The sequence below is a fragment of the Lissotriton vulgaris genome, chromosome 3_1 (assembly GCF_964263255.1).
Source record: "Lissotriton vulgaris chromosome 3_1, aLisVul1.2, whole genome shotgun sequence".
In the NCBI taxonomy this organism is placed as follows: Eukaryota; Metazoa; Chordata; class Amphibia; order Caudata; family Salamandridae; genus Lissotriton; species Lissotriton vulgaris.
This window is the reverse complement of record NC_141689.1, coordinates 476,197,875-476,219,119: the sequence shown is the minus strand read 5'-3', so window position 1 is coordinate 476,219,119 and position 21,245 is coordinate 476,197,875. Positions and strand designations below refer to the sequence as shown.

General features: G+C 44.4%; 1 protein-coding gene across 1 annotated transcript in view; it reads right to left on the bottom strand.

Annotated features, from left to right (window-relative positions):
* The window catches only part of ERBIN (erbb2 interacting protein), a 710,182-nt gene that overhangs the window by 36,870 nt on the left and 652,067 nt on the right, over nucleotides 1–21,245 (bottom strand). The window contains exons 13-14 of the mRNA XM_086963488.1: nucleotides 13,870–13,999; nucleotides 9,002–9,117 (exon numbers count right to left, since the gene is read on the bottom strand). Of these exons, the coding sequence (XP_086819614.1) occupies nucleotides 9,002–9,117; nucleotides 13,870–13,999 (246 nt within the window). The remainder of the gene's footprint in view (nucleotides 1–9,001; nucleotides 9,118–13,869; nucleotides 14,000–21,245) is intronic.

Here is a 21,245-nt window from a genome sequence, read left to right as displayed (position 1 = left end):
GAGAAGAGTGAAGAACTAAACCGGTTACAGAGAAGAATGAATTAGTGAGAGAAAAGCCAGGTTTTCAAAAGTTTGCGAAACTGGAACAACGTGGTACTTTGTCTGATGTTGAGAGGCAAAGTATTCCAAAGTTTAGGGGCCGCCACCAGAAAGCGACGGTCCCCCCAAGACACTGTTTTGGTGCGTGGAACAAGCAGCTGGTTAAAGGCAGCTGAGCGTAGAGCTCTAGTGGGCTTGTAGATTTGCAGTTTGTCTCGTAGGAAAAATGGTCCTTGGTCATTGAGTGTTTTAAAAACTATACAGAGGGCCTTAAAGTGGACTCTTTTTTGTACAGTCAGCCAGTGGAGATCTTTTATGTTTTTGGCAATGGGTTCGAACTTTGTTTTGCCGGTGATAAGGCGGGCTGCTGCATTTTGTATAGTTTGCAATTTTGTAGTGACTCGGGTTTGCGCGTTGAGAAATAAACCATTACAATAGTCCAAGGATGAGAGGACAAGGGCAGAAACAAGTGTCTTAATCGCAGATTCGGGAAGAAAAGGACGAATTTTGCGAATCATTTTTAGTTTTAGGTGCGCAGTAGATGCTCAGGGGCACTGGAATTATGCCGCAGAGGAGGGTCAAATTATACAACTGAATTGGGTAAATTATGCTGCAAGAAAAGGAAAATTATGCAGCATTATGCAACACATTTTGTGATAGCATTACTTAATTATTTTGTCGTTTTTAAACTTGTTAACTCAGTCTGGGCATTAGATGAACCTCATTAATATCAGTTTAACACTAAAATATAGCAATAAGGTACAGATAGGTGAACAGTTAACCTGTGCAGTGGGCCTTCCCCTGCGCGGCAAAACGTGCAGCTGTGTTTTTAGTAACTTTTGAACCATTTGAGCTAGAACCCACATTTTTTTGCTAAAATCTACAGAATATGTGGCAGATGATGGATTATGTAGCAAATTACGCAAATCTACAACTAGGCAAAAATCGCTGAAGCCTCATAATCGCATAATTCCTGTGGCCCTGATTTTGACATACAGGTGTCCGCTCTCATAATGAGGAGGTGAGAGGGAAGTGAGTAAGAGTGAGAGAGTAAAAGTGAGTGTATTCACCACAAAGAACACTATAGAAGGCAAGAAACGTATTCTCCGGATCGATACTTCCACCTGCAGATGCCTCACTTTTAGAATAGAAGCCACAGAGGTGCCTCCCAAAGGCGGTAGGTCTGAGAAGGGCACTCAGATTAGCAAATCTTGCAGCAACAAGAGAGCAAAATGCCCCTCCCTCTGGTCCTGGCTGCAATGCAGTAGTGTTTCGTGAATATGAGTAACAAAGCCCATGTTAAGAATTGGCACCCGCCCACCCCACCCTGTGAATATCATAACAGAGGCCATGGCGCCGGTGGAATTAGATCCCAGGCCTTTCTGGGGGTTCCTTCTTAGCCAGCTTACAGATGCTGAGGACTTTCCATTATTTTGCACAGCCTTATCTTTGTTGATCCTATTGTACCCCACTAACAGCTGGCCATCTACACAACTACAAACTAGTGGAACTTTTCCTCTGTTGGCAGATTGAACGATTGACATGGAAGGCAGCCTGATCCCATGGCATCAATATGTCTGGAAAGAAAGGGGTGGAGAGAGGATGCATGGAAAGCACTTGTAGTTCACTCACTTAGTGGGCAGAAGTAATGGTGATAAGAAAGACTGTTAATTGTCAGGAGCCGAAGTGACCAACTGTGCATAGTCTCGAATGGTGTGCACATAAGCAGCATAAGTCCCACTGAGTCATGACAAATGGTTTTAAAATGAATATATACGTCAGAAAACGCAGCACAAGGGATGATTTAAGGAGATAGGGTTGATAAGGCAAACATAAAAAGACCAAAGGTGCAGACAAGCAGTCATTAATTGTGCACACTGCAAGGCTTTGTTGGGCCAGAGACAAAATAAACAATACATCAGGAACTCTGCCTGCCGAGTGGCTGGAGGACGTACCCCACACAGACCACAAACTTTTCACAGTGCCCCGCATAGATGGACTTTGTGGGCAGGAGGCTGGCTTTAAGGATCACATAACCACTTTGGGTGGCAAGTCACAATAATTTAGATACCGTCGCTCAATCTCCACGCCTGGATATGTAGGTCGTTGAGAATGGTGTACTTGACCCACCACTGTTACTGAGATACAACCTCCCAAAGGGTTTGCGGATCAGAGGGTAAATGCTCAGGCACTTTTGGTACCAAACTTCCCTATCCCGGTACAGGGCTATAAAGAGGACTTGGGCCTGCTCTGTCCTCGCTTTCCTCTGAACTTGAGGCAGGAGAGAGTGTACAGGAAACCAATGTCTCATCTCAGACAGAATGAGTCTCTCCATTACCTTTTCGAAGGAAATTCCACTATGTATGTAAGCTTAGAGTTCGCAAGTAACATGAGAGAAAGCGGAGGTGTGAATGATTAATACATTGTGATGTAGTGTTCTTTAAAAAGGTGAGTCTTCAACTCTTCCTAAATTGCAGCAGTGTTTGGGTGGTCCTGATGGATACAGGGAGGTTGTTCCAGATCCTAGGTGTATAGATGGAAAAGGCTTTTTGTCTGGTTTAAAAAAAACATTTTTTTACACTTCTTAGCCTGCACTTTAATGGTGTCCTGGCTACGGTGGGGAGCTTGTCTGCAAGATAAGTGGGGGTGGCATTTGTGATGACTTAGTAAATGATGCTGCTGGTTTTGGAGATGGTGTGGGTCGGCAAGGGGAGCCAATGAGGTTCAATCAGTGTGCGGGTTATGTGATCATATTTCTTCAGGCCCTAGATGAGATGTGCCGCAGCATATAGGGAGCCCATGAGGAGCGCTAGTGTGACGTTTGAGAGAACCAGTAGGTCAATATCACTATCCAGACGTAGGAGTAAAAGAGATCGAACAACATTTCTGAAGTAGCTTTCTGGAAGAAACAGTTTGACCTTTTTTAAAAAAGATAGCTGATACAAGGCCATCTTTGTGTTTTTTTCGGCAAAGTGTCCCTTGAGGAAAAGTTTGTGTCCACAGTGAGTCAAAGTGATTTGGCGTTCAGGGAGAGTTGGGGTTTGAAGCGGTCAGGGTTCATGTCAATGGTCCAGGTTTGTACTTTATCATGTGTGCTTTTCTTGGCAAATAATAGGGTTTCTGTCTTGGATGGGCTGAGCTTCAGGTAGGCGCTGGACATCCAGTTTAGGGGAATGTGCAAGCAGTGTTGAATGTTTGAAGCTGAAGAGAATGTCATGTAGAGTTGGGTATCATTCGCATACAGGTGAATCTTGATCCTGTTATCTGTGAGTTGAGTACCAGACGGCTCCATGCAAAGGTTCAAGATGACATAAGATAGCATGGTACACTGGGGTACTCCATATGTGACAGGGCTCTTTTGTGACCTGGAAGTGCCCATCTAAACTAACTGGGGTTGGTTGGAAGGCTAGTTCACAAAAGCTTTGACACTATATTTCACAGTGATGAACAGATCTCGCCAGGGCACTTCCCACTGACAGAAGATTCCCTGTGCCACCTGGTGATTAAGTAGCCACTCAAGTTCTGCTAGCCAATGTCTGTCCAGCTCATACGCCCTGGCATGTAGGTACACCACTAGGTGGTTAACTACTAGACATATCTTCTGCTCCTACAACCACCTCCAGGCACGTTAAGTCTGCTGGCAAAGGATCCTGAAACTTACTCCACCTTGCATGTTGCATTGCCACATGGCAGTCATCTTGTCCATCGAGATCTGTACCAGTCTTCCCATGATGGTCGGTAGAAGGCTTTCTCGCTAAACTGACCACTCAAAGCTCCAAAAGAATGATGTGAAACTGGCTCTACGCTGGGGCCAGTTGCCTCTGCTCTCCACCACGCTAGATGGCCCTGTCACCTTACTAGTGATGTGTAAATCACAACCTTGAAGTCTGGGTGAGGAAGGGACAGTGGCCATTTGCAGGACAGGTTGGTGTTTCTCTGCCACCATAGGGGGTCTTGAGTCGTCTCTTGTGAGATCTGCAAACCACCGGAGAGGAAATCCCAGGGCTGAGCCAACTGAAACCCTAGGCTCGATTGCAGGGTCTGCATGTGGCATCTAGCACACGGGACTAGGAGGATGCATGAGGCCAGGAGCCCCAAAATGCTCAGAACCATCCTCTTTAAAAAGAAGAACTGAGCCCAGAAGGTTGATATACTATGCTGGGTTTCAAGGCCTAAATGCAGAGTTAGAAAGGCCTTAAACTCTACAGTGCCCATGATAGCCCTATCAAATGGAATGCTTGTTGTACGTGTTTGGGATTACAGCTCATAGATGGAAAATCCCAAGGAGATCAAGAACTCACCCATTGTCCGGAGGTGGTCTGTGACTAACTGCGACAAACCCGCCTTGAGTAGCCAGTTGTTGAAGTATGAGAATCCATGTATCCGCTAACTGCAAAGACAAGCCACAACTACCATCACTTTCATAAGCACCAGAGGGGAATTAGAAATGTTTCAACCCCACCATGAACCACAAGTAACGTATATGAGACTGCAGGAATGGTATATGAAATATGAATCCTGCAAGTCTAGGGCGCCGTTTCGTCCCCAGGATCCTGAGCAGAGAGAATCTGAACCAGAGTGACGTCTCAATCCATCCTTGGGATGAGAAATTAGCACAAATCGCACCTTTTATCCTTCTCCAAAACCAGCACCCACTCAATGGCACTTTTGTCCATAGGAAACTGACTTCTTGCATCAAGATAGTGGCATGGTCTGCCAAAATCACTCTAGTGTGGGGAGAAATAAGAGGTGGGAAATCTGATGGAAGGTGGGGAATAGTTTAAAAAATTGCAAGACCCAACGATCTGATGTGACGGCTCTCCAGCTAGGCAGGACACATTGGATCGGCTGATCATGAGCCTCAGAGAGCAAATCAAACTAGCTTGGGAGCCAGTACTACTCCTGGAAGCTCTGATGATGGCTGAACACATCTCAGAAGAAGCAAATAGGGCACTACTAAGTTTCTGGGTTTGGCCTGGCTTGATAACTGCAGCAATCAAGCCAGTATGGATGCACTCCTAGCGGAGTAAAAATGATTACACTCATCAAGAAGGAATAATTTAACCCTCTCCTGTCTTTCCTTCCTCTAGTCTACAATGACACGAGAGGGAAGGGAAGGAGCAAGTTGAATAACTACTTGGCAGAGATAGGACCCCATCCAGAACACCCCCTTTGTGTCGCTCTAATCATGTTAGTCTTTAATGTTAGCTACATGTGGTAAACAGAGGATATTCTATTCCTTGCTGGTTTTTCTGAAAGGGCTCCCATCGCTTAGATCGAACCATGGACATACCTGTATCTATCTCAGTTGCAATCACATGAAGAGTGGAATTTACTACCTAATCAGAGTCAGGTCATTAAAACCATTTTGTCCATTTTTTCAGAATTCAATTCGAGTGCAATGCCCGGGTGTACCCCTGGAGTCCAGATCCACCAGATCTATAGAAACACAACAGTATCACAATTGTCATTCTTGGAGAGTAGTTGGCCTTCTTATAATTTGTCCTTGATATCTTCAGTAACAAAGACCACCATGTTTTAAAGCTTTACTGCCCTATTGACGAGTGTACAGATAGCTATATACAAGCCATAGAAAGGTGTAGCCAGTGTGACTTTCTGAAATTTCAGAGGACACAAAAGTCAAGGAGGCGGCCCTCTGATCTTTGTACAAAGTCTGTGCAATCATCGAGGAAAGTGCCTGGCAGAGCTGTGCACAGAACCTCTGCCACTGAAGGTGTTAACCTGTGAAAGGTAGAGGCGACTACTATAGAATTTCCAGTTCCCATTTTCAAACGTTGTGAGCCGATATATAGCAATCCAACCATCTAATCGAGATATGCCGTGTTCGTCTAAAAAAATCAAGAAAATCGGTATTGTATTTACAGAGAGATGTTTTTAATTTACATCCTCGGTTGTAGATTGGTTACACATACATTTCTCAAAATAGTGCAGGTGTCCTCGATGCCCAAAGGGGGGCAAGGTGAAAGAGGGACAGGGGGGAAGGTAGTGCGGGTATAGACAAGTTGCAAAAGAAATCGTGGGTGGTCATTTATACATTTTAGAAATGATACCACAGAGGCATATTCATATTGCCAAACACATAGTTACTCTCAGCATTCATAATCCTATACCAACAAATTAACACAACCAAAAAATTGGTTTTACGCGTGCATTGAATGATACTTCCTAGTAATCCGTGATTTGTGCTCGGATACCGGCCATAGTTCCAACAGCTCCTAGAGTGGGTCTACTCAACGTTTGAATAGATCTAAGAATATAAAGAGGACATCCAGGGTCGTCCCCTCGGGTTGACGCTCTCCTTGTTCTCCGGAGCCTTCGGGCCCTCCGCACGTTCGTAGAAGGGGCCACGTCTACTCAAGTGGCTTTTAGGTACCCGCCCAAACCCCTCACCACCCTGTCCCCACTGGTCCTGATGAAGACCCCGCAGTAGGGCAAGAATCAGCCTACAACCTTGGGGTCGAAACGTCGACATAATCCTACTGTCGCCTAGTCAATAACAACAGCTCATTTTTTGGTTGTGTTAATTTGTTGGTATAGGATTATGAATGCTGAGAGTAACTATGTGTTTGGCAATATGAATATGCCTCTGTGGTATCATTTCTAAAATGTATAAATGACCACCCACGATTTCTTTTGCAACTTGTCTATACCCGCACTACCTGCACTACCTTCCCCCCTGTCCCTCTTTCACCATGCCCCCCTTTGGGCATCGAGGACACCTGCACTATTTTGAGAAATGTATGTGTAACCAATCTACAACCGAGGATGTAAATTAAAAACATCTCTCTGTAAATACAATACCGATTTTCTTGATTTTTTCAAAAGTAATTTCCTTTGTGTACCAAATTCTGTTCCAACTGGGACCCCTATGTATGTAACATGGGTCCTAATACAGCAAGGCAAATGGGCTCCTCTTCTGCAATGCTGAGCAATAAAAGCATCCAAAATGGAGATGTAAAAACAAAACCATGGCCCCGGTGCCGCTGCTCCTGCTGCACATCACTGATCCCTATGTCCATGGACAGCATTGCAACATCACACATCGGCAAGAAAAGTGGACCTAAATGTCCTTCTTGCTATTGCCCCTGGGAAGGGAAGATATTGTAAGGAAGGCGAACAGTTTGATCGCAGCATTTAGAACCCTACAAAAGAATCTATCTGCACTGTCATATGGGCCACTGTTAAAAATCATAGCTGCCAAACTATTACCATCTTTAACATACGGTGCTGAAGTGCTAAATGGGAAGGATGCTCTTCTTATCAATAATGCTGTGGCAAAAACCTATAACATAGTATTCACCTTACCACGTAACGCCTCACAAGCGCAAATAAGGATGGAATTTGGTATGAACAATCAGTTGTATGCCCGGCAAGGCCAAATATTAAAAGTTTGGAATAGAGTAAAAAATGATCAGGACAATCAATTGTCTATAGCTTTGTGGAGAGAGGTGAAAGATAACCAGAAACTGCAAGCATGGAAATACCTAAACAACGCAAAAGAAGAATTTGGAATATCAGCAATCTGGGAAAACACAATAACGCAGGAAAGCTTCAAAAAAACAATCAATAAGCTGGTTACTCACCTATCGCTGCTAAAAGACAAAGCCCTATTAGTAAAACGCAAGCACTCATGGCCGATCATAAACGGCTACAAAAAAAGACAAGCCCAACCTTATCTTTATACTGCATGGTCAGTGCAAAGTAAGCAAACATTTATAGGAGCACGCTTTGGTCTATGGCCAGGGTTGTGTCATCTTCCGCCCTGGAAGTCAAACGAGGGTCATACATTATGCAGACTTTGTAAGGGGGGAAAAGAAGACATTGTGCACTTGGTATGTCTGTGCCATGCCATCGACTCAGAAAGGAGATTAATCCTTAGGAGGTTGTTCAATGCACGAGAAATAACAACCTGTAGACAAGCAATAATGGCGTGCTTAAGTTCGAACGACCTACCAATGAATGCTGCTTTTGTAAAAATTTTAAATGTGATTGCCAAAGGTCTCAAGGAAAATTTTATCTAGTCATTACTTTTAATGACATTTTCTATTACTTTTAATGACACCTACTATTTGCACGATGTTTTAAATGTGTAATGATGCTGAAAATCTTTTTTCTAAGGTAACATTTTTGTAAGATTTTAATTAATCAAACAAATAAAAACTTACTTACTTACTTATTGCCCCTGTTATGTTATATGATTGCTGCCTATGTTATGGAGCTGCTGTATGCTATGTTGCTACTGTCTTTATTATGTTATTTTATGCTGCTGTCTTTGTTATATAGGTGCTGTTTGGTGTGTTCTGCTATGTAGCGGCCTCTTATTTAGTTGCTTTCTACGTTATGTAGTTGCTGTCTATGTTTTTATGTAAGATGAAGCTTCTATGTCATGCTACATTGCTGCTGTCCCTTTTATGGTGCTGGCTATGTTGCTGCTGTCTGTAATGTTACATAAATGAAAATATGGCTTATTTGTACATATACTGGGTACAATTTAAGGCATTTCGATGATTTACAAAAATATCATCTCCAGGCTCGGCTCTTTGTAGTCTCTGGCTTGCCCTTCTCTAATAAAAAACACATTTAAAAGAAACTTGTCTTGCCCAATCCATTGTTAACCCTTTAAAAACCCACAAAAGCTTTCAAAACTAGAATGTAACCATCACGCGTAATTACGTTAGATGGTTACCTGGAAACACATTAAGAAATATATGCTGGCCGTCCAATCATAACATTTCATATGCTACTGACGCTAATAAAAACGAATATTCTAAAATTGTACTCTGTCGCACATTTACTTAATTCCCTGTCAAATAGAATGCACTGTAAGCAAACAATCTTCATAAAATCTATCAAAACATTAAGCTACACAATTGTTTGCGCGATGAAGGAATATTCTGCCATATAAAACTATCAAAATAAATTGGCGTAAAGTTTCACAAACCTATTGTCACTTAGATTGATGACTTTTAATCTCTGCATGTCGCCCATTTCCTCAGGGAGCACCTCGAGCTTGTTGGAATGCAGAAACAGCACTGTTACATATTTCCAATTTCCGACCTAAAAAAAAGAATTAGATTCTGCTTAAAGAAGATTAAACAGGAAAACAGACTGATCTATTCGGTAATAGTTTGTGCCAGATTCATTAGAGCATAAACGAAAGCACTAGCATTAGAAACGTTTTTGTACACCTTTACTGCTTACATGAGAGAATTCTGTAAGCAATGTTAGGGTACACTGTTAATAATATATGCATTATTTATTTCTGAATAATATAATAAGGATACATTATACCGAAGCATAAATACAAATTTTTGTGAAGTATCATCAATGACCGAAATGCTAATGACAGAAACAGGAATAACAACAATATGAATGAGACCAGAGGCCGTTTGTGAAGCAACGTGTAAAGAACCATACTACTTGGAGATGGTGTTATTACAAGTATCCGAGCAGGTTAGTTACTTATTTGTGCACTGTGAACCCAGAGGAATATACAGTGCCAAGAAATAACCAGGAGCCCAAAGCTAGTCCTAGTCATTTTGCGGCTTGAAGCATGCTATGTGGCGGGAAAGGGGGATGCAGAAGAAAGCAGGTGGGGGTGTTAGCGGGTCTCATTTTATAGTTGAATGAGTGCATTGTTGCTAGGTTGCTTTAATACTTATATGCTCAAACTTTTCTGTTTTGTTTCTTTGATGCTAATTTGTCTAAATGTTTTATACAGTCCATGGTGCTCAGGAACCACTTTCAGTAGTTTTTAAACAAAGCCTTAGAATACGGTAAAACAAATGGAAAGATTTTACTTATTTCTTATACTTGGAGAACTGCATTTCTGCAGTATTTTTCATAACCGTCCATATCAAGCAGTGCCCGCCTTCAGGAACCTACTTAATATCAGCTATGTGTCTTTATGAAAGATGGATGCCACTTCTAAGTTTGAAGACATGTGTAATAAGTGTCCCTCAACATAGTTAACAAGTCTAGTTTAAACAAATGCAACCATCTTGCAAATACTATAGAACTTCCTTATTTAATAATATTAGCAGAACAAAACACCTTTCAGACTGTTGACAATAAGGAGATACATTACTAATACAAATGTAAAAATACAAGTATAGATTACAGCTATTAATATTACATCACTGCAAATTAATATAGGCATAGGAGAAAACATGCACTTGCATGTAGATCACATGTCTTTCTTGAATTATATACCTACCTAGTCTCAACCCTGGATACATCACTTCAATAGCACCTCTCATGAATTCATAGTTAATTCATTGGAGATGCGTTCTGACATTATGAGTCGGTACGTATCGAAAGAAGACTTTTTGGTTCCATTATACACTGGCCTTAATCATAGAACTTAAATTTATGTTGACAAAATTTCCTGTCTTAACAGCAGAAGTAAACTAAGGTCAATAAAAGCAACGTGTATTATTACGCTGAGAAAAAGCTGTTCTGTCATCAAGACTACTCAATAGCAACTCAAACTGGAAGACCCTGTAGCACAATTCCAACCATCTTATAAACATCAAACATTTTCAACAAAGGGCCCATTGACAACAACAATCGCCTCAAGAAGTCAAACTGTCTTTGTGACAGCCTGCTCAAAGACATAAGACGCAAGAAGACTTAATCTTGAATCAACATCTTGTTCATTGGTAATAGAAGCCTGCTGCATCTTGAGGACTGCAAGGATCTATAGTAACTCTAATCTCTAAACCTTCAAGACAGACATGGAGAAAACACCCATGCTTTGATTACTTCTCCGCATTCAGTGACAGCCTCATCTGCAGAAGAGCTGGAATCCGAAGGTTCAACTATTTGTTCTGTGTGTCTTGATAACAGATTATGACTTTTATTGACCTTGCCAAAGGATGCTGCTACAGGATAGCCTTCCATCTTTTTCTACTTCCAAGGCTAGTTAACAGTCGCAGTACCCCATTGAGCTGTGTGCCTACCTTCTCCTTGTGTAAAAACAAAAACAACTCCTTTGTGATGCTCTTTGAAATGCATAATTTGAAATAACTGCTGCTTGCCTTATAGTTGCTTCTTTGTTTCGTGGAGTTGGGAGGGAACATACAGGCCCATTCTCATTCTATCTTGAATATGCGCACTTGATAAAGTAAGTGTAAATTGATTGCAGAAAAAGGAGGGAGGGAACATACAGGCCCATTCTCCTTCTATCGTGAATATGCACACTTGATAAAGTAAGTGTAAATTGATTGCAGAAAAATTACCTTCTGGAGCGAATAAAAATACCAAACTTACATATGTTTTGAAAAGTGATAGACACCATTTGCAGTTCAAGAGACCAGTAGGTAATAATGCAGCAGAGATGATCAAGGTATCTTCCAAAGCTTGTTACACAGGTTTACAATCACAGCAAAATTCCGATAGACTTGAAACAATGTTTGTAGGTGGAAGCGCAGCTTAGAATTTTGGAAGTGAAGCATCTCAAACTCACTAGTAATCGAAGAATTCAACATTAGTTCCCCTCTTCCAACACTGAACGTAACACCCCATAATGCAGGCCAGAGCGTCAGAATACCTACTCAAATAATTTCGAGCGACACAGACCCAGATCACAAAGATTTTATAGAATACTAAAATCCACATTTCCTTCCTACCATCTAAATACAGCTACTTTTATCGGATTTACAAAACATGCCTAGGCATGCACACCTAAATCTATGGTACTTGTAGATAAATGTGTGCATCCAATTATAATCTCAAACTCCCTTAATTATGGTTATTTATAAGGGGGTAATGCAGTTCCCTCCAGGAAAGGATGATAATATTCTTTGTGGATAAACTCCTGCCACCAATCTCTGTGTTAATAAGGATGCATGTGAGTATTCTTCGCGTTCAATTTGGAGACTTGCACCAACTTTTCTTTTATGAAATAGGATTAAGGGTGCCAATAGTGGAAAAATAATCAAAATGTTAGCAAATAGCTGCTTTGTTGTTATTTACTGTATTTCGAATGGACACCCGAAAACTCCCCTAGGAACATCTATTTATCCTTCCTAATTTTAATCAGATTTTCATAAAAGGACTCCGCATTCTTAACTACCCCACAGATCCCTCGAGCGGACTGCACTCCTAAACATCTGGGAATCGCCACTTCTTCTCAGTTTACCCCTAGTTCTTTAAGAGAACCCTGAATCACGTTGAGCCTTGGAATGAGCTCCTATGAGTGATAAACAACTGGTCTCTTTTAGTCACTTTACCACCTACAAGGGCAGGAGACGTGTGTTTGTTATCCATGACACACATTGCGTATAGAAAAGAGTAGACCCAATTGGAGATGCCAACCGGAGGAAAGAGAGGAATCTGAGGAAATCTCGGCTCACCGGATGAGAAGAATTAATACGGGATACAATATGTTTTTATATACAAAAATGTTAATGTTTTGAATGGGAGCTTGCATTACATCTATATTAGTCAGTGCTGAAGGGACTTTTGGATTGAAAATGAGTTAAGGACCTATTTGAATGGTCTTCTTGCATGGCAATCACAGCCGCAAAGAGACTACTCTCAAAGATGGGAACCGGAGACCAGCTACCATATACTGAGGAGGTTTAGCAGAAATGGAATTAATCGCAGTAGTGATCACAAGACTGGCTTATTCTTAACTACATGTAAGCAGAAGAACGTAAGCAGCACAGCTAGCTACACAGGACAGGTAAAGGCTCGTCTTGCATCGCCCCAAGTGACATCAGCTTTACATTTGAAGCAGCACCCTCACAGAGTGAACAGAAGGCAACTACATCAAAGGACACTAAAAGGCCAGCATGACCAGGATCAAACAGTGCAAAAAGGTACCACCAAGCATTATCTAAAACAAGCAAACTAACAAAACAAAGTGGAACAAGACATGATGCCACCGAAAAAACATACAATTCTAATGAAAGTAAAACAAAAAGGAAAGACACATTAGGTGCCGAAAGTGTAAAATGAACCACAACACAGCTTTTAATCCTGGCAGATCACTGAAATTTTGAACAAAGGAAGAGGAGCAGGGGACCATAAAGGTAACACCAGCACAATAAGGAGCAATGTATATAACGCAGGCTCTTTATACTGGAACACTTTAAACAGTGTTCCCCAAACTGTTGGTCCTAAGACGATTTTTGGTTGGTCAGGATTTCCAAGCAATGAATAAAGATGCCTTTAAAATCCGTGTTTATCTGGTCACATTTGCAGTTCTTCGCCGGAAGAGGTTAAATGTCAAGTTGCTACTTATTCTTTTAACACGAAATTGGTGTTTTCTTTCTCTGACTGTGAAGTGAGTGGTGTTTTTAAGGTGATTTGTATGATAATCTCAGGGTGTCGTTTTTTTTTTGCAACACACACAATGTAAATACCAGTAAACGAACTATACACATTTAACAGTTAGAAACCACATTTCCAAACATTATCATTTAAAGTCCATATATTATATAGTTTAATCAGTACAACTGTAGGTCTGTGCAAAGTTAGTGCCCATTTCAATTGAAAATGTGCTTTCTGTACACGACAACGTGCTACCACACAATGCCTTAATTACATAAAACAAATCTCATACCCATTAAGGGTAGATGGGTCACGAGAGTTTGTCTTCGAAAAAGTGGGCCATGGTTCTAAAAAGTTTGGCAATCACGGATTTGAAAATTTTAAAAGATTTCTGGGACTATTGATTGACTAGCTAAGTGACTCCCATAAACTGAGAATGTAACACTGTGGAAATAGATAAAAAGCTTTTAGTTAGGTTCATAACTTATCTAGCACTAATACAATGAAAAGAATAAAACAGAAAGCACATACCTCTGGAGGCAATTGTGTTAAGAAGTTGTGATCCGCAGCAAATGTCCGCAGATTAGCAAGCTGTCCAATCGATGATGGGAAAGCTTCAATCTCATTAAAACTGCAATCCAGTTCTTCTGTCGATATGAGCCTACAAATGAGGAGTTATTGCACATTAAACCTAAAAATACATCCCTATAAATGTACCATATTTCTTTTAACAAAAGTTTTGATTTTAGTGTATTTTCATCGTAACAATTTATTAACCAATTCTAGTTAATTTTTTTTCTAGAGAGTAAACCATGATTGCTCTTGTAAGCCATAAACGGATATTTTCCTTAGGTTACACAACCTGAAACGACTTTGCTTTCTTCTCTTATTTTTTTTATTACTCTATTTGTGGAGCACAACTGTCACCAAACTGGTATCCTGGCGCTGAGGCGAGTGGATAGATACCCCTGCACATTATTCCCTACTGTCAATTTCTTGTGTAATGCTTGTAGATACCCCTGCTGCATGCAAACATCAAGATTAATGGGTCGTGTATTTATTTAGGGAAGAGCCATGTATTTAGATCTTTCTTAAATTGTAACAGAGCTGTTGCTTTTCCAAGAGTTGGCTGGGCCGCTTTGCTTGAGAAGGCCCAGCTCCCTTGGCCTGCCTTCCAAAACTATTGATGCAGACCAAATTTGCCTGGAGCGGAGTTGTCGCCCCGGGGTATACCCCTTTAGTCTTCTTTGTAGGGGTACCAGGCCAGCACTCTTTAGTGCCCTGAACACAGTGCACTTTGCTTTAAACCAAATCGGCTGCTTTAATGGCAGGCAGTGCAGTCCTTTCAAGGCATCAGATGCTGATGATCTGCGAGGTCTGTTTAAGGCGAGGTTTGCTGCAGGCACTTGAACTCTATACAGTCTATTCAAAAGATACCCCAGGGCCCCCAGTAAAAAGGCGTTACAGGAGTCTAACCTACGGAGTATGATGGTACACACGACAAGCAATTTAGCTTGAGTAGACAGCAGCGATAGTACCTTTCTAAGACTTCGTAATAGTGCTAATCATGTGCCTGCTACTTTCAAGGTCTCCAGAGATAACTTGTTGTTGAAGATGACCCCCAAGTTACGAACCATGTCAGATTACAGTAACTCATCACCGGGTGGGATGGATACAAAATTGGAGGGGAGAGTCAAAGGAATGCATGCCAAACAGCACACAAACTCTGTTTTGTCCACAATGAGTTTTAATGAATTTGCATTCATCCAGCTGCCCATTTCCAGCATGCCTCTATGGAACGCCATTACTGCCTCCTCTTGATTGTTATTGAGGGATAAAATCAGTTGGGTGTCATCGGCATAATTAACCGCACTAATGTCATGCTTCTTTATCTAAATGATAATTGGCCTTCATATAGATGTTAAATAATAGGCTGAGTGCAGAGCCCTGTGGTACTCTCTGTCACAGCATTTTGAAAGCAGAGTAGTAGGGGGGCAAAGAGACAGCCTGACACTTGTCCAATAAGTAGGATTCCACCCAGTTTAGTGCTGTGCCTTTCTCACCGATTGAGGATAGCTTGGAAGGCAGAATTTTATGGTCTACCTTGTCAGAGGCGGCCGAGAAGTCAAGCGTGATCAGGATTGTCGACTGCCTGCTGTCTACCCGTATCCGTAGATCGTCCAAAGCTACAAGTAGGGCTGACTCCATACCATGTCCAGGTCGAAAGTGAAATTGGTGATCCACAAGGAGAGACTGGAATTCCAGATATTGAGATGAAACTTCTGCTCACATATCGCTTCAGAATGTTCACTGGTAAAGAAAGGAGTGAATTGGGCCTATAATTACTCAAAACCTCAGGATCAGCTGATTATTTCTTCATAAGTAGGGTGTCAATTGCTTTCTTCCAGGTTTGGGGTACCCTACGGACCTTCAAGGTTTGGTTGCACACCTGCAGCATGGGGAAAGCAAGCTCATCTACAAGCTTTTTCCATATCCTTTGCAGGTAGGAGATCCAGAGGCATAGAAATAATGTCAAATGTATTGAGCCTATAGTCATGACTGTAATCGGAGTCTATGCCCATTAACGTCAGAGTGGCCCTAGTTATTGACAGTTCAATGGAACTCTGATCATCAGTCGCTCTGGGTAGTATCTCTGGATTATCAGAAATGTTCAAAACAGGAGGTGCAGTCTGAACAGATATGCTCATTGTGAGAAGTTGGCCCGATATGCAACGTTCGCTATTCTAGCGACCGCTATGTATCGTTCCAACGACCCTTATGGTGTTTGGTTGTAAGTCAACCTAAAGACCAGCTATCCTAGTAGCGTGGATACGAGCAGTCTAAGGCTAAAGACTCGAGAGGGCGTGTTAAGCCAGCTGTTTACCACACATGTACCCCTTGAACACCCAGTGAAAGGACACCACACAAGTGTTATGAAAATAAACAGGATATTTATTAAGAATCACAACAGCCCTGTACTCTTTATGAGGACAGGGTACTAAGCACAAACCAAATCTCTTTAGCAAATACTTCAAGTGCACAATTAACACAAGTGTCCGGGGACACGGAAAGGTTAAGGTCTCGGGCGGACCCGATAAGGCAAGTCGGAAGCGAGGGACTCGGGACCCTAGAGTAAGGAGGCTATGCAGGCACCGAAATGCCGAGTTACCTAGCCACGAGGGCTGCGGCTGCACAAGTCTTACAGGCGTCGGGGTCTTCGCTGACGAGCCAGGAGCCGGAAGAAAGGAGTTGCTGGCCGGCGACCAGTGCTGAATAGTTCGTAGAGATCCAAGCCTGGATCGGAGATTGATGAAACCTGAAAGCAGAGGGGACCAAGTTCGTACTACTAGCCAGTAGTCAGAGGGTACCAGGATGGCACCGGTTGGCCGTCACCTCGACCAGGTGAGTGGGCGACGCTAGGCTCTGCAGTCTCACGGACCAGGAGGCGTTGTCGGCGACCACGGTGGAGGTGCGAGCTGTCCCACGAAGGATGATGCTGTCGGCGTCGCTGGACCCAGGATGGGGCAACAAGCCTTGGCAGATCTCAGGGCCACGTGGTGGGCCTAAGATGGCGTCTTGAGTGGACCAGGAGGGTCCGGGGTGCTTCTCGCAAAGATGGAAGCAAGGGCCAGTCTGGAGCAACCAGACCAGCAGTGATGATTCTCGGATGTCGTCACAGAAGGGCACAAGCCAGCGGCGAGTGACCAGACAACGTGCTGAGCAGCGAGCAGAAGGGCCCCACGCAGATCGTGGAGATGCTGGGAGACTGCACTTCGGTGCTAGAGCGGCTCAGGGTCGGGGCTTCTCGGACCCCAGAGCACTCACCAGAGAGTTACCTCGATGGTCGTGCTGGTTTTTAAGAGCGTGCAGGTTCTGATGATGACCGGTCCCTCGAGGTCTCGTCGCACCCACAGATCACAGCTGAGCTGATGACGTGGGTAGAGGTCAGAGGTGCCAGGGAAGCCGGTTCTCGTCGAGCTGGGCCGTCGGATCCTTGAGGAAGGACTTGCAGCAAACCGCAGAGTTCTTAGATGGTGCCCGCTGATGCAGGGTGACTACTCCTTAGCCACAAGGGAGAAATCTTGAGAAGAGTCTTGAGTGTCCTTTCGTAGAAAGTAGTTCTTGATTCAAAGATGATCTAATCTGGAAGGGTCCCCGCTCCGGTCTTTATCCTAAAGAAAGGGGTGGGTACATGACTAGGTCCTGCCCTAAGGGTGGGCCCAGGAAGGGGGGTAGTTACGCCCCTCTCCCCTGCCGGACTTTCCCCAGGCCAGGGCTGTCGCCCCTGGAACTGGTTCTAACCGGCAGATGCGTAGTGAGCACCGGGGTGCCACTCCGCAGTCACCTTCTCGCCAAAGCCCTACCTACCCAGAATACACAAACCCTGTCTGGGACGGTGCGAACAGCGCCCTCGACAGGAAACCCTTTGTCCAAGTGCTCCTCGCTGGAAGGACTCCCAGCAGCAGGAGGTCAGACTCGTGTCTGTGGTGGCAGCATCCATTTTGTGGAGCTGAGGCTTCAGTTAACTTTAACCGGGGTTCACAGTTACGTACATGTCGTGTCCCTCTAGAAGGGTGGGATGCTAACCTCATCGCCAGAGTTGGTGAGAGGGCAGCACCCCGATTCGTATGACACCTTACTCGACATGCCTTGATAACGCGACACCGGAGTTACCGATATGGTACGCGTTATCATGGAACAGCTATTGGGTCTTGATTCCGCAAGCTGCAACCGGGCTCGGCTCGGGCCTGAACCTAGCTCACACGAGCCCACGCACTCTGCCTTCAGGATTGTTAAGGCCTGCCATAGGAGTGACTGATAGGAACTCGGGTGTCCATTGTATGGTTAGATATAGAGCTACTATACCTAAAGCGAAGGGTGGTTACACGTCTTCGCCCCAGCTGTCGTGCAGCCAGTTGTGTCAAATTTAGGAGGCCAGCCAGGGGTGGCATAATACCTGCTTCAGCCCCTGGCGGCCCTGGGTACACCTATGCCCTGCGTTACGGGGTCTGATAAGGTGGCCCAGTACCAACTGGTAAATGCACCTAGGGTACATATCGTAATTTAGAAAGAGAACAGCCAGGCTGTGGGTCTGATTAGCAGGCCCACAGCCAGAGAAAGTCGTAAACCAGTGAAACAAAAGCAAAAAATCTGGGTGATCATAGGATTGCAGACCCTACTCTCCTACATGACCCCCCCCCAAACGTCGGAACAATAAGCTAACCTTGACCAGGTGAGTCTTCTTGTTCTAAGTGGAAATATCTGGAGAGCCCATCGGCATTGCCATGATCAGTACCAGGTCTATGTTCCACTGTAAAGTCCATCCCCTGTAGGGAAATGGACCACCTAAGCAGTTTGGGGTTTTCACCCTTCATCTGATTTAGCCACAAGAGGGGCTTATGGTCGGTCTGAATCTTGAAGTGAGTGCCAAACAAGTATGGCCTCAGCTTCTTCAGGGCCCAAACCACAGCAAAGGCCTCCCTCTCAATAGCTGACCAATTCTTCTCTCTAGGGGTCAGCCTTCTGCTTATAAAAGCAATGGGCTGGTCTTGACCATCAAAATTCAGTTGAGAAAGAACAGCTCCCACACCCAACTCAGAAGCATCTGTTTGGACAATGAATGGTTTGGAGTAGTCCGGACTCTTGAGGATAGGCGCCGTGCACATGGCCTGCTTTAGGTCATCGAATGCTTTTTGACAGCTCGCTGTCCACTGAACCTTTTTTGGCATTTTCTTGCTTGTCAGTTCGTTTAATGGTGTCACGATGGAACCATAGTTCCTGACAAATTTCCGGTAGTATCCAGTCAGGCCCAAGAAAGCTCGAACCTGAGTCTGGGTGGTTGGAGGAGCCCAGTCCCTGATTGACTGTATCTTGCTCTCCAGTGGCTGAACCTGACCTCCACCTACAAGGTGGCCCAGGTATACAACCTGTGTCTGCCCTATCTGGCACTTGGTGGCCTTGATAGTGAGACCTGCTGCTTGCAGTGCCTCTAACGTCTTCCGCAGGTGGACCAGGTGATCCTCCCAGGTGGAGCTAAAGACAGCGATATCGTCAAGATACGCCGCACAGAAGTCATCCAGCCCAGTAAGGACTTGATTCGCCAACCGTTGGAAGGTGGCAGGTGCATTTTTCAGACCGAAGGGCATTACCACGAACTGATAATGCCCACCAGGGGTTGAAAATGCGGTTTTAGGCTTGGCGTCCTCAGCTAACCTGATTTGCCAATACCCAGCTGTCAGGTCGAACGTACTTAGGTAGTTGGCCGAAGCCAATCTATCGATAAGCTCGTCTGCCCTTGGTATCGGGTGGGCGTCAGTCTTAGTGACTGCATTGAGACCCCTGTAGTCTACGCAAAACCTCATCTCTCTCTTACCACCCTGGGTGTGAGGTTTCGGCACTAGAACTACGGGACTAGCCCAAGGGCTATCCGAGGGTTCAATGACTCCCAGCTCCAACATTTTCTGCACTTCACTCTTGATGCAGTCTCTAACGTGATCAGGCTGCCTGTAGATTTTACTCTTCACGGGCAGGCTGTCACCAGTGTCAACCTCATGGGTGCACCAATCGGTCTGGCTGGGTGTTAGAGAAAACATATGTCTGAAAGACTGAAGAACCTGTTTACAGTCTCTCTGTTGATGTTCGGAGAGGCTGCCACAAAAGACAACACCATCTACCGATCCATCGTCAGGATTCTGAGTGAGCAGGTCGGGGAGAGGGTCACTCTCCTCCTCCTGTCCCTCATCTAGGGCCATGAGCAAACTCATGTCCTTCCTGTCGACATATGCTTTTAGCCTGTTGACATGAAGCACCCTGTGGGGGCTCCGGGGAGTTCCCAGGTCGACCAAGTAGGTGACCTCTCCTTTTCTCCAGGATGGTGTAGGGCCCGGACCATTTGTCCTTGAGTGCTGCTGGGGCCACTGGCTCCAACACCCACACCTTCTGTCCGGGCTGGTAAACAGTCAAGACAGCCTTTTGGTCATGCCAAGCTTTTTGGAGTTCTTGGCTGGCCTTAAGGTTTTCAGATGCCTTTTCCATGTATTCAGCCATCCGCGAGCGGAGGCCAAGCACATAGTCCACTATGTTGGCTGCAGGCTTTTTGAGAGGTCTCTCCCATCCTTCCTTCACCAAACACAGGGGTCCCCTTACAGGATGCCCGTACAAAAGTTCAAAAGGGCTGTAGCCAACCCCCTTCTGTGGGACTTCTCTGTAGGCGAACAAGAGGCAGGGGATCAGGACGTCCCATCTACGCCGAAGCTTTTCTGGTAGTCCATGAATCATCCCTTTTAGGGTCCTGTTGAATCTCTCAACAAGCCCATTGCATTGTGGGTGATAGGGTGTAGTGAACTTGTAGTTAACACCACATTCCTTCCACATAGCAGTTAAGTAGCTCGACATAAAGTTTGCACCTCTGTCGGAGACGACCTCCTTAGGGAAGCCCACTCTGGAGAATACTCCAACTAGGGCTCTTGCCACAACAGGTGCTGTAGTGGTCCTAAGGGGAATAGCTTCAGGATACCTGGTGGCATGATCCACTACCACCAGTATAAACTTGTGCCCTGATGCTGTAGGTGGTTCCATGGGACCGACGATGTCGATCCCCACCCGTTCAAAGGGCACCCCCACCACAGGCATTGGTATAAGGGGGGCCTTTGTCGTGCCACCTGACTTACCACTGGCTTGGCAAGTGACACAGGAGCGGCAAAACTCCTTGGTATCTTCGTTCATGTGAGGCCAGTGAAAGTGTGAGACAAGCCTGTCCCACGTTTTCGTCTGGCCTAAGTGACCTGCTAAGGGAATCTCGTGGGCCAAGGTAAGTAGGAAACCACGCTGAGACAAGGGTACAACCAGCCTCCTGGTCATGCCAGGCTTGGGGTCTCTTGACTCAGTGTACAGGAGTCCATCTTCCC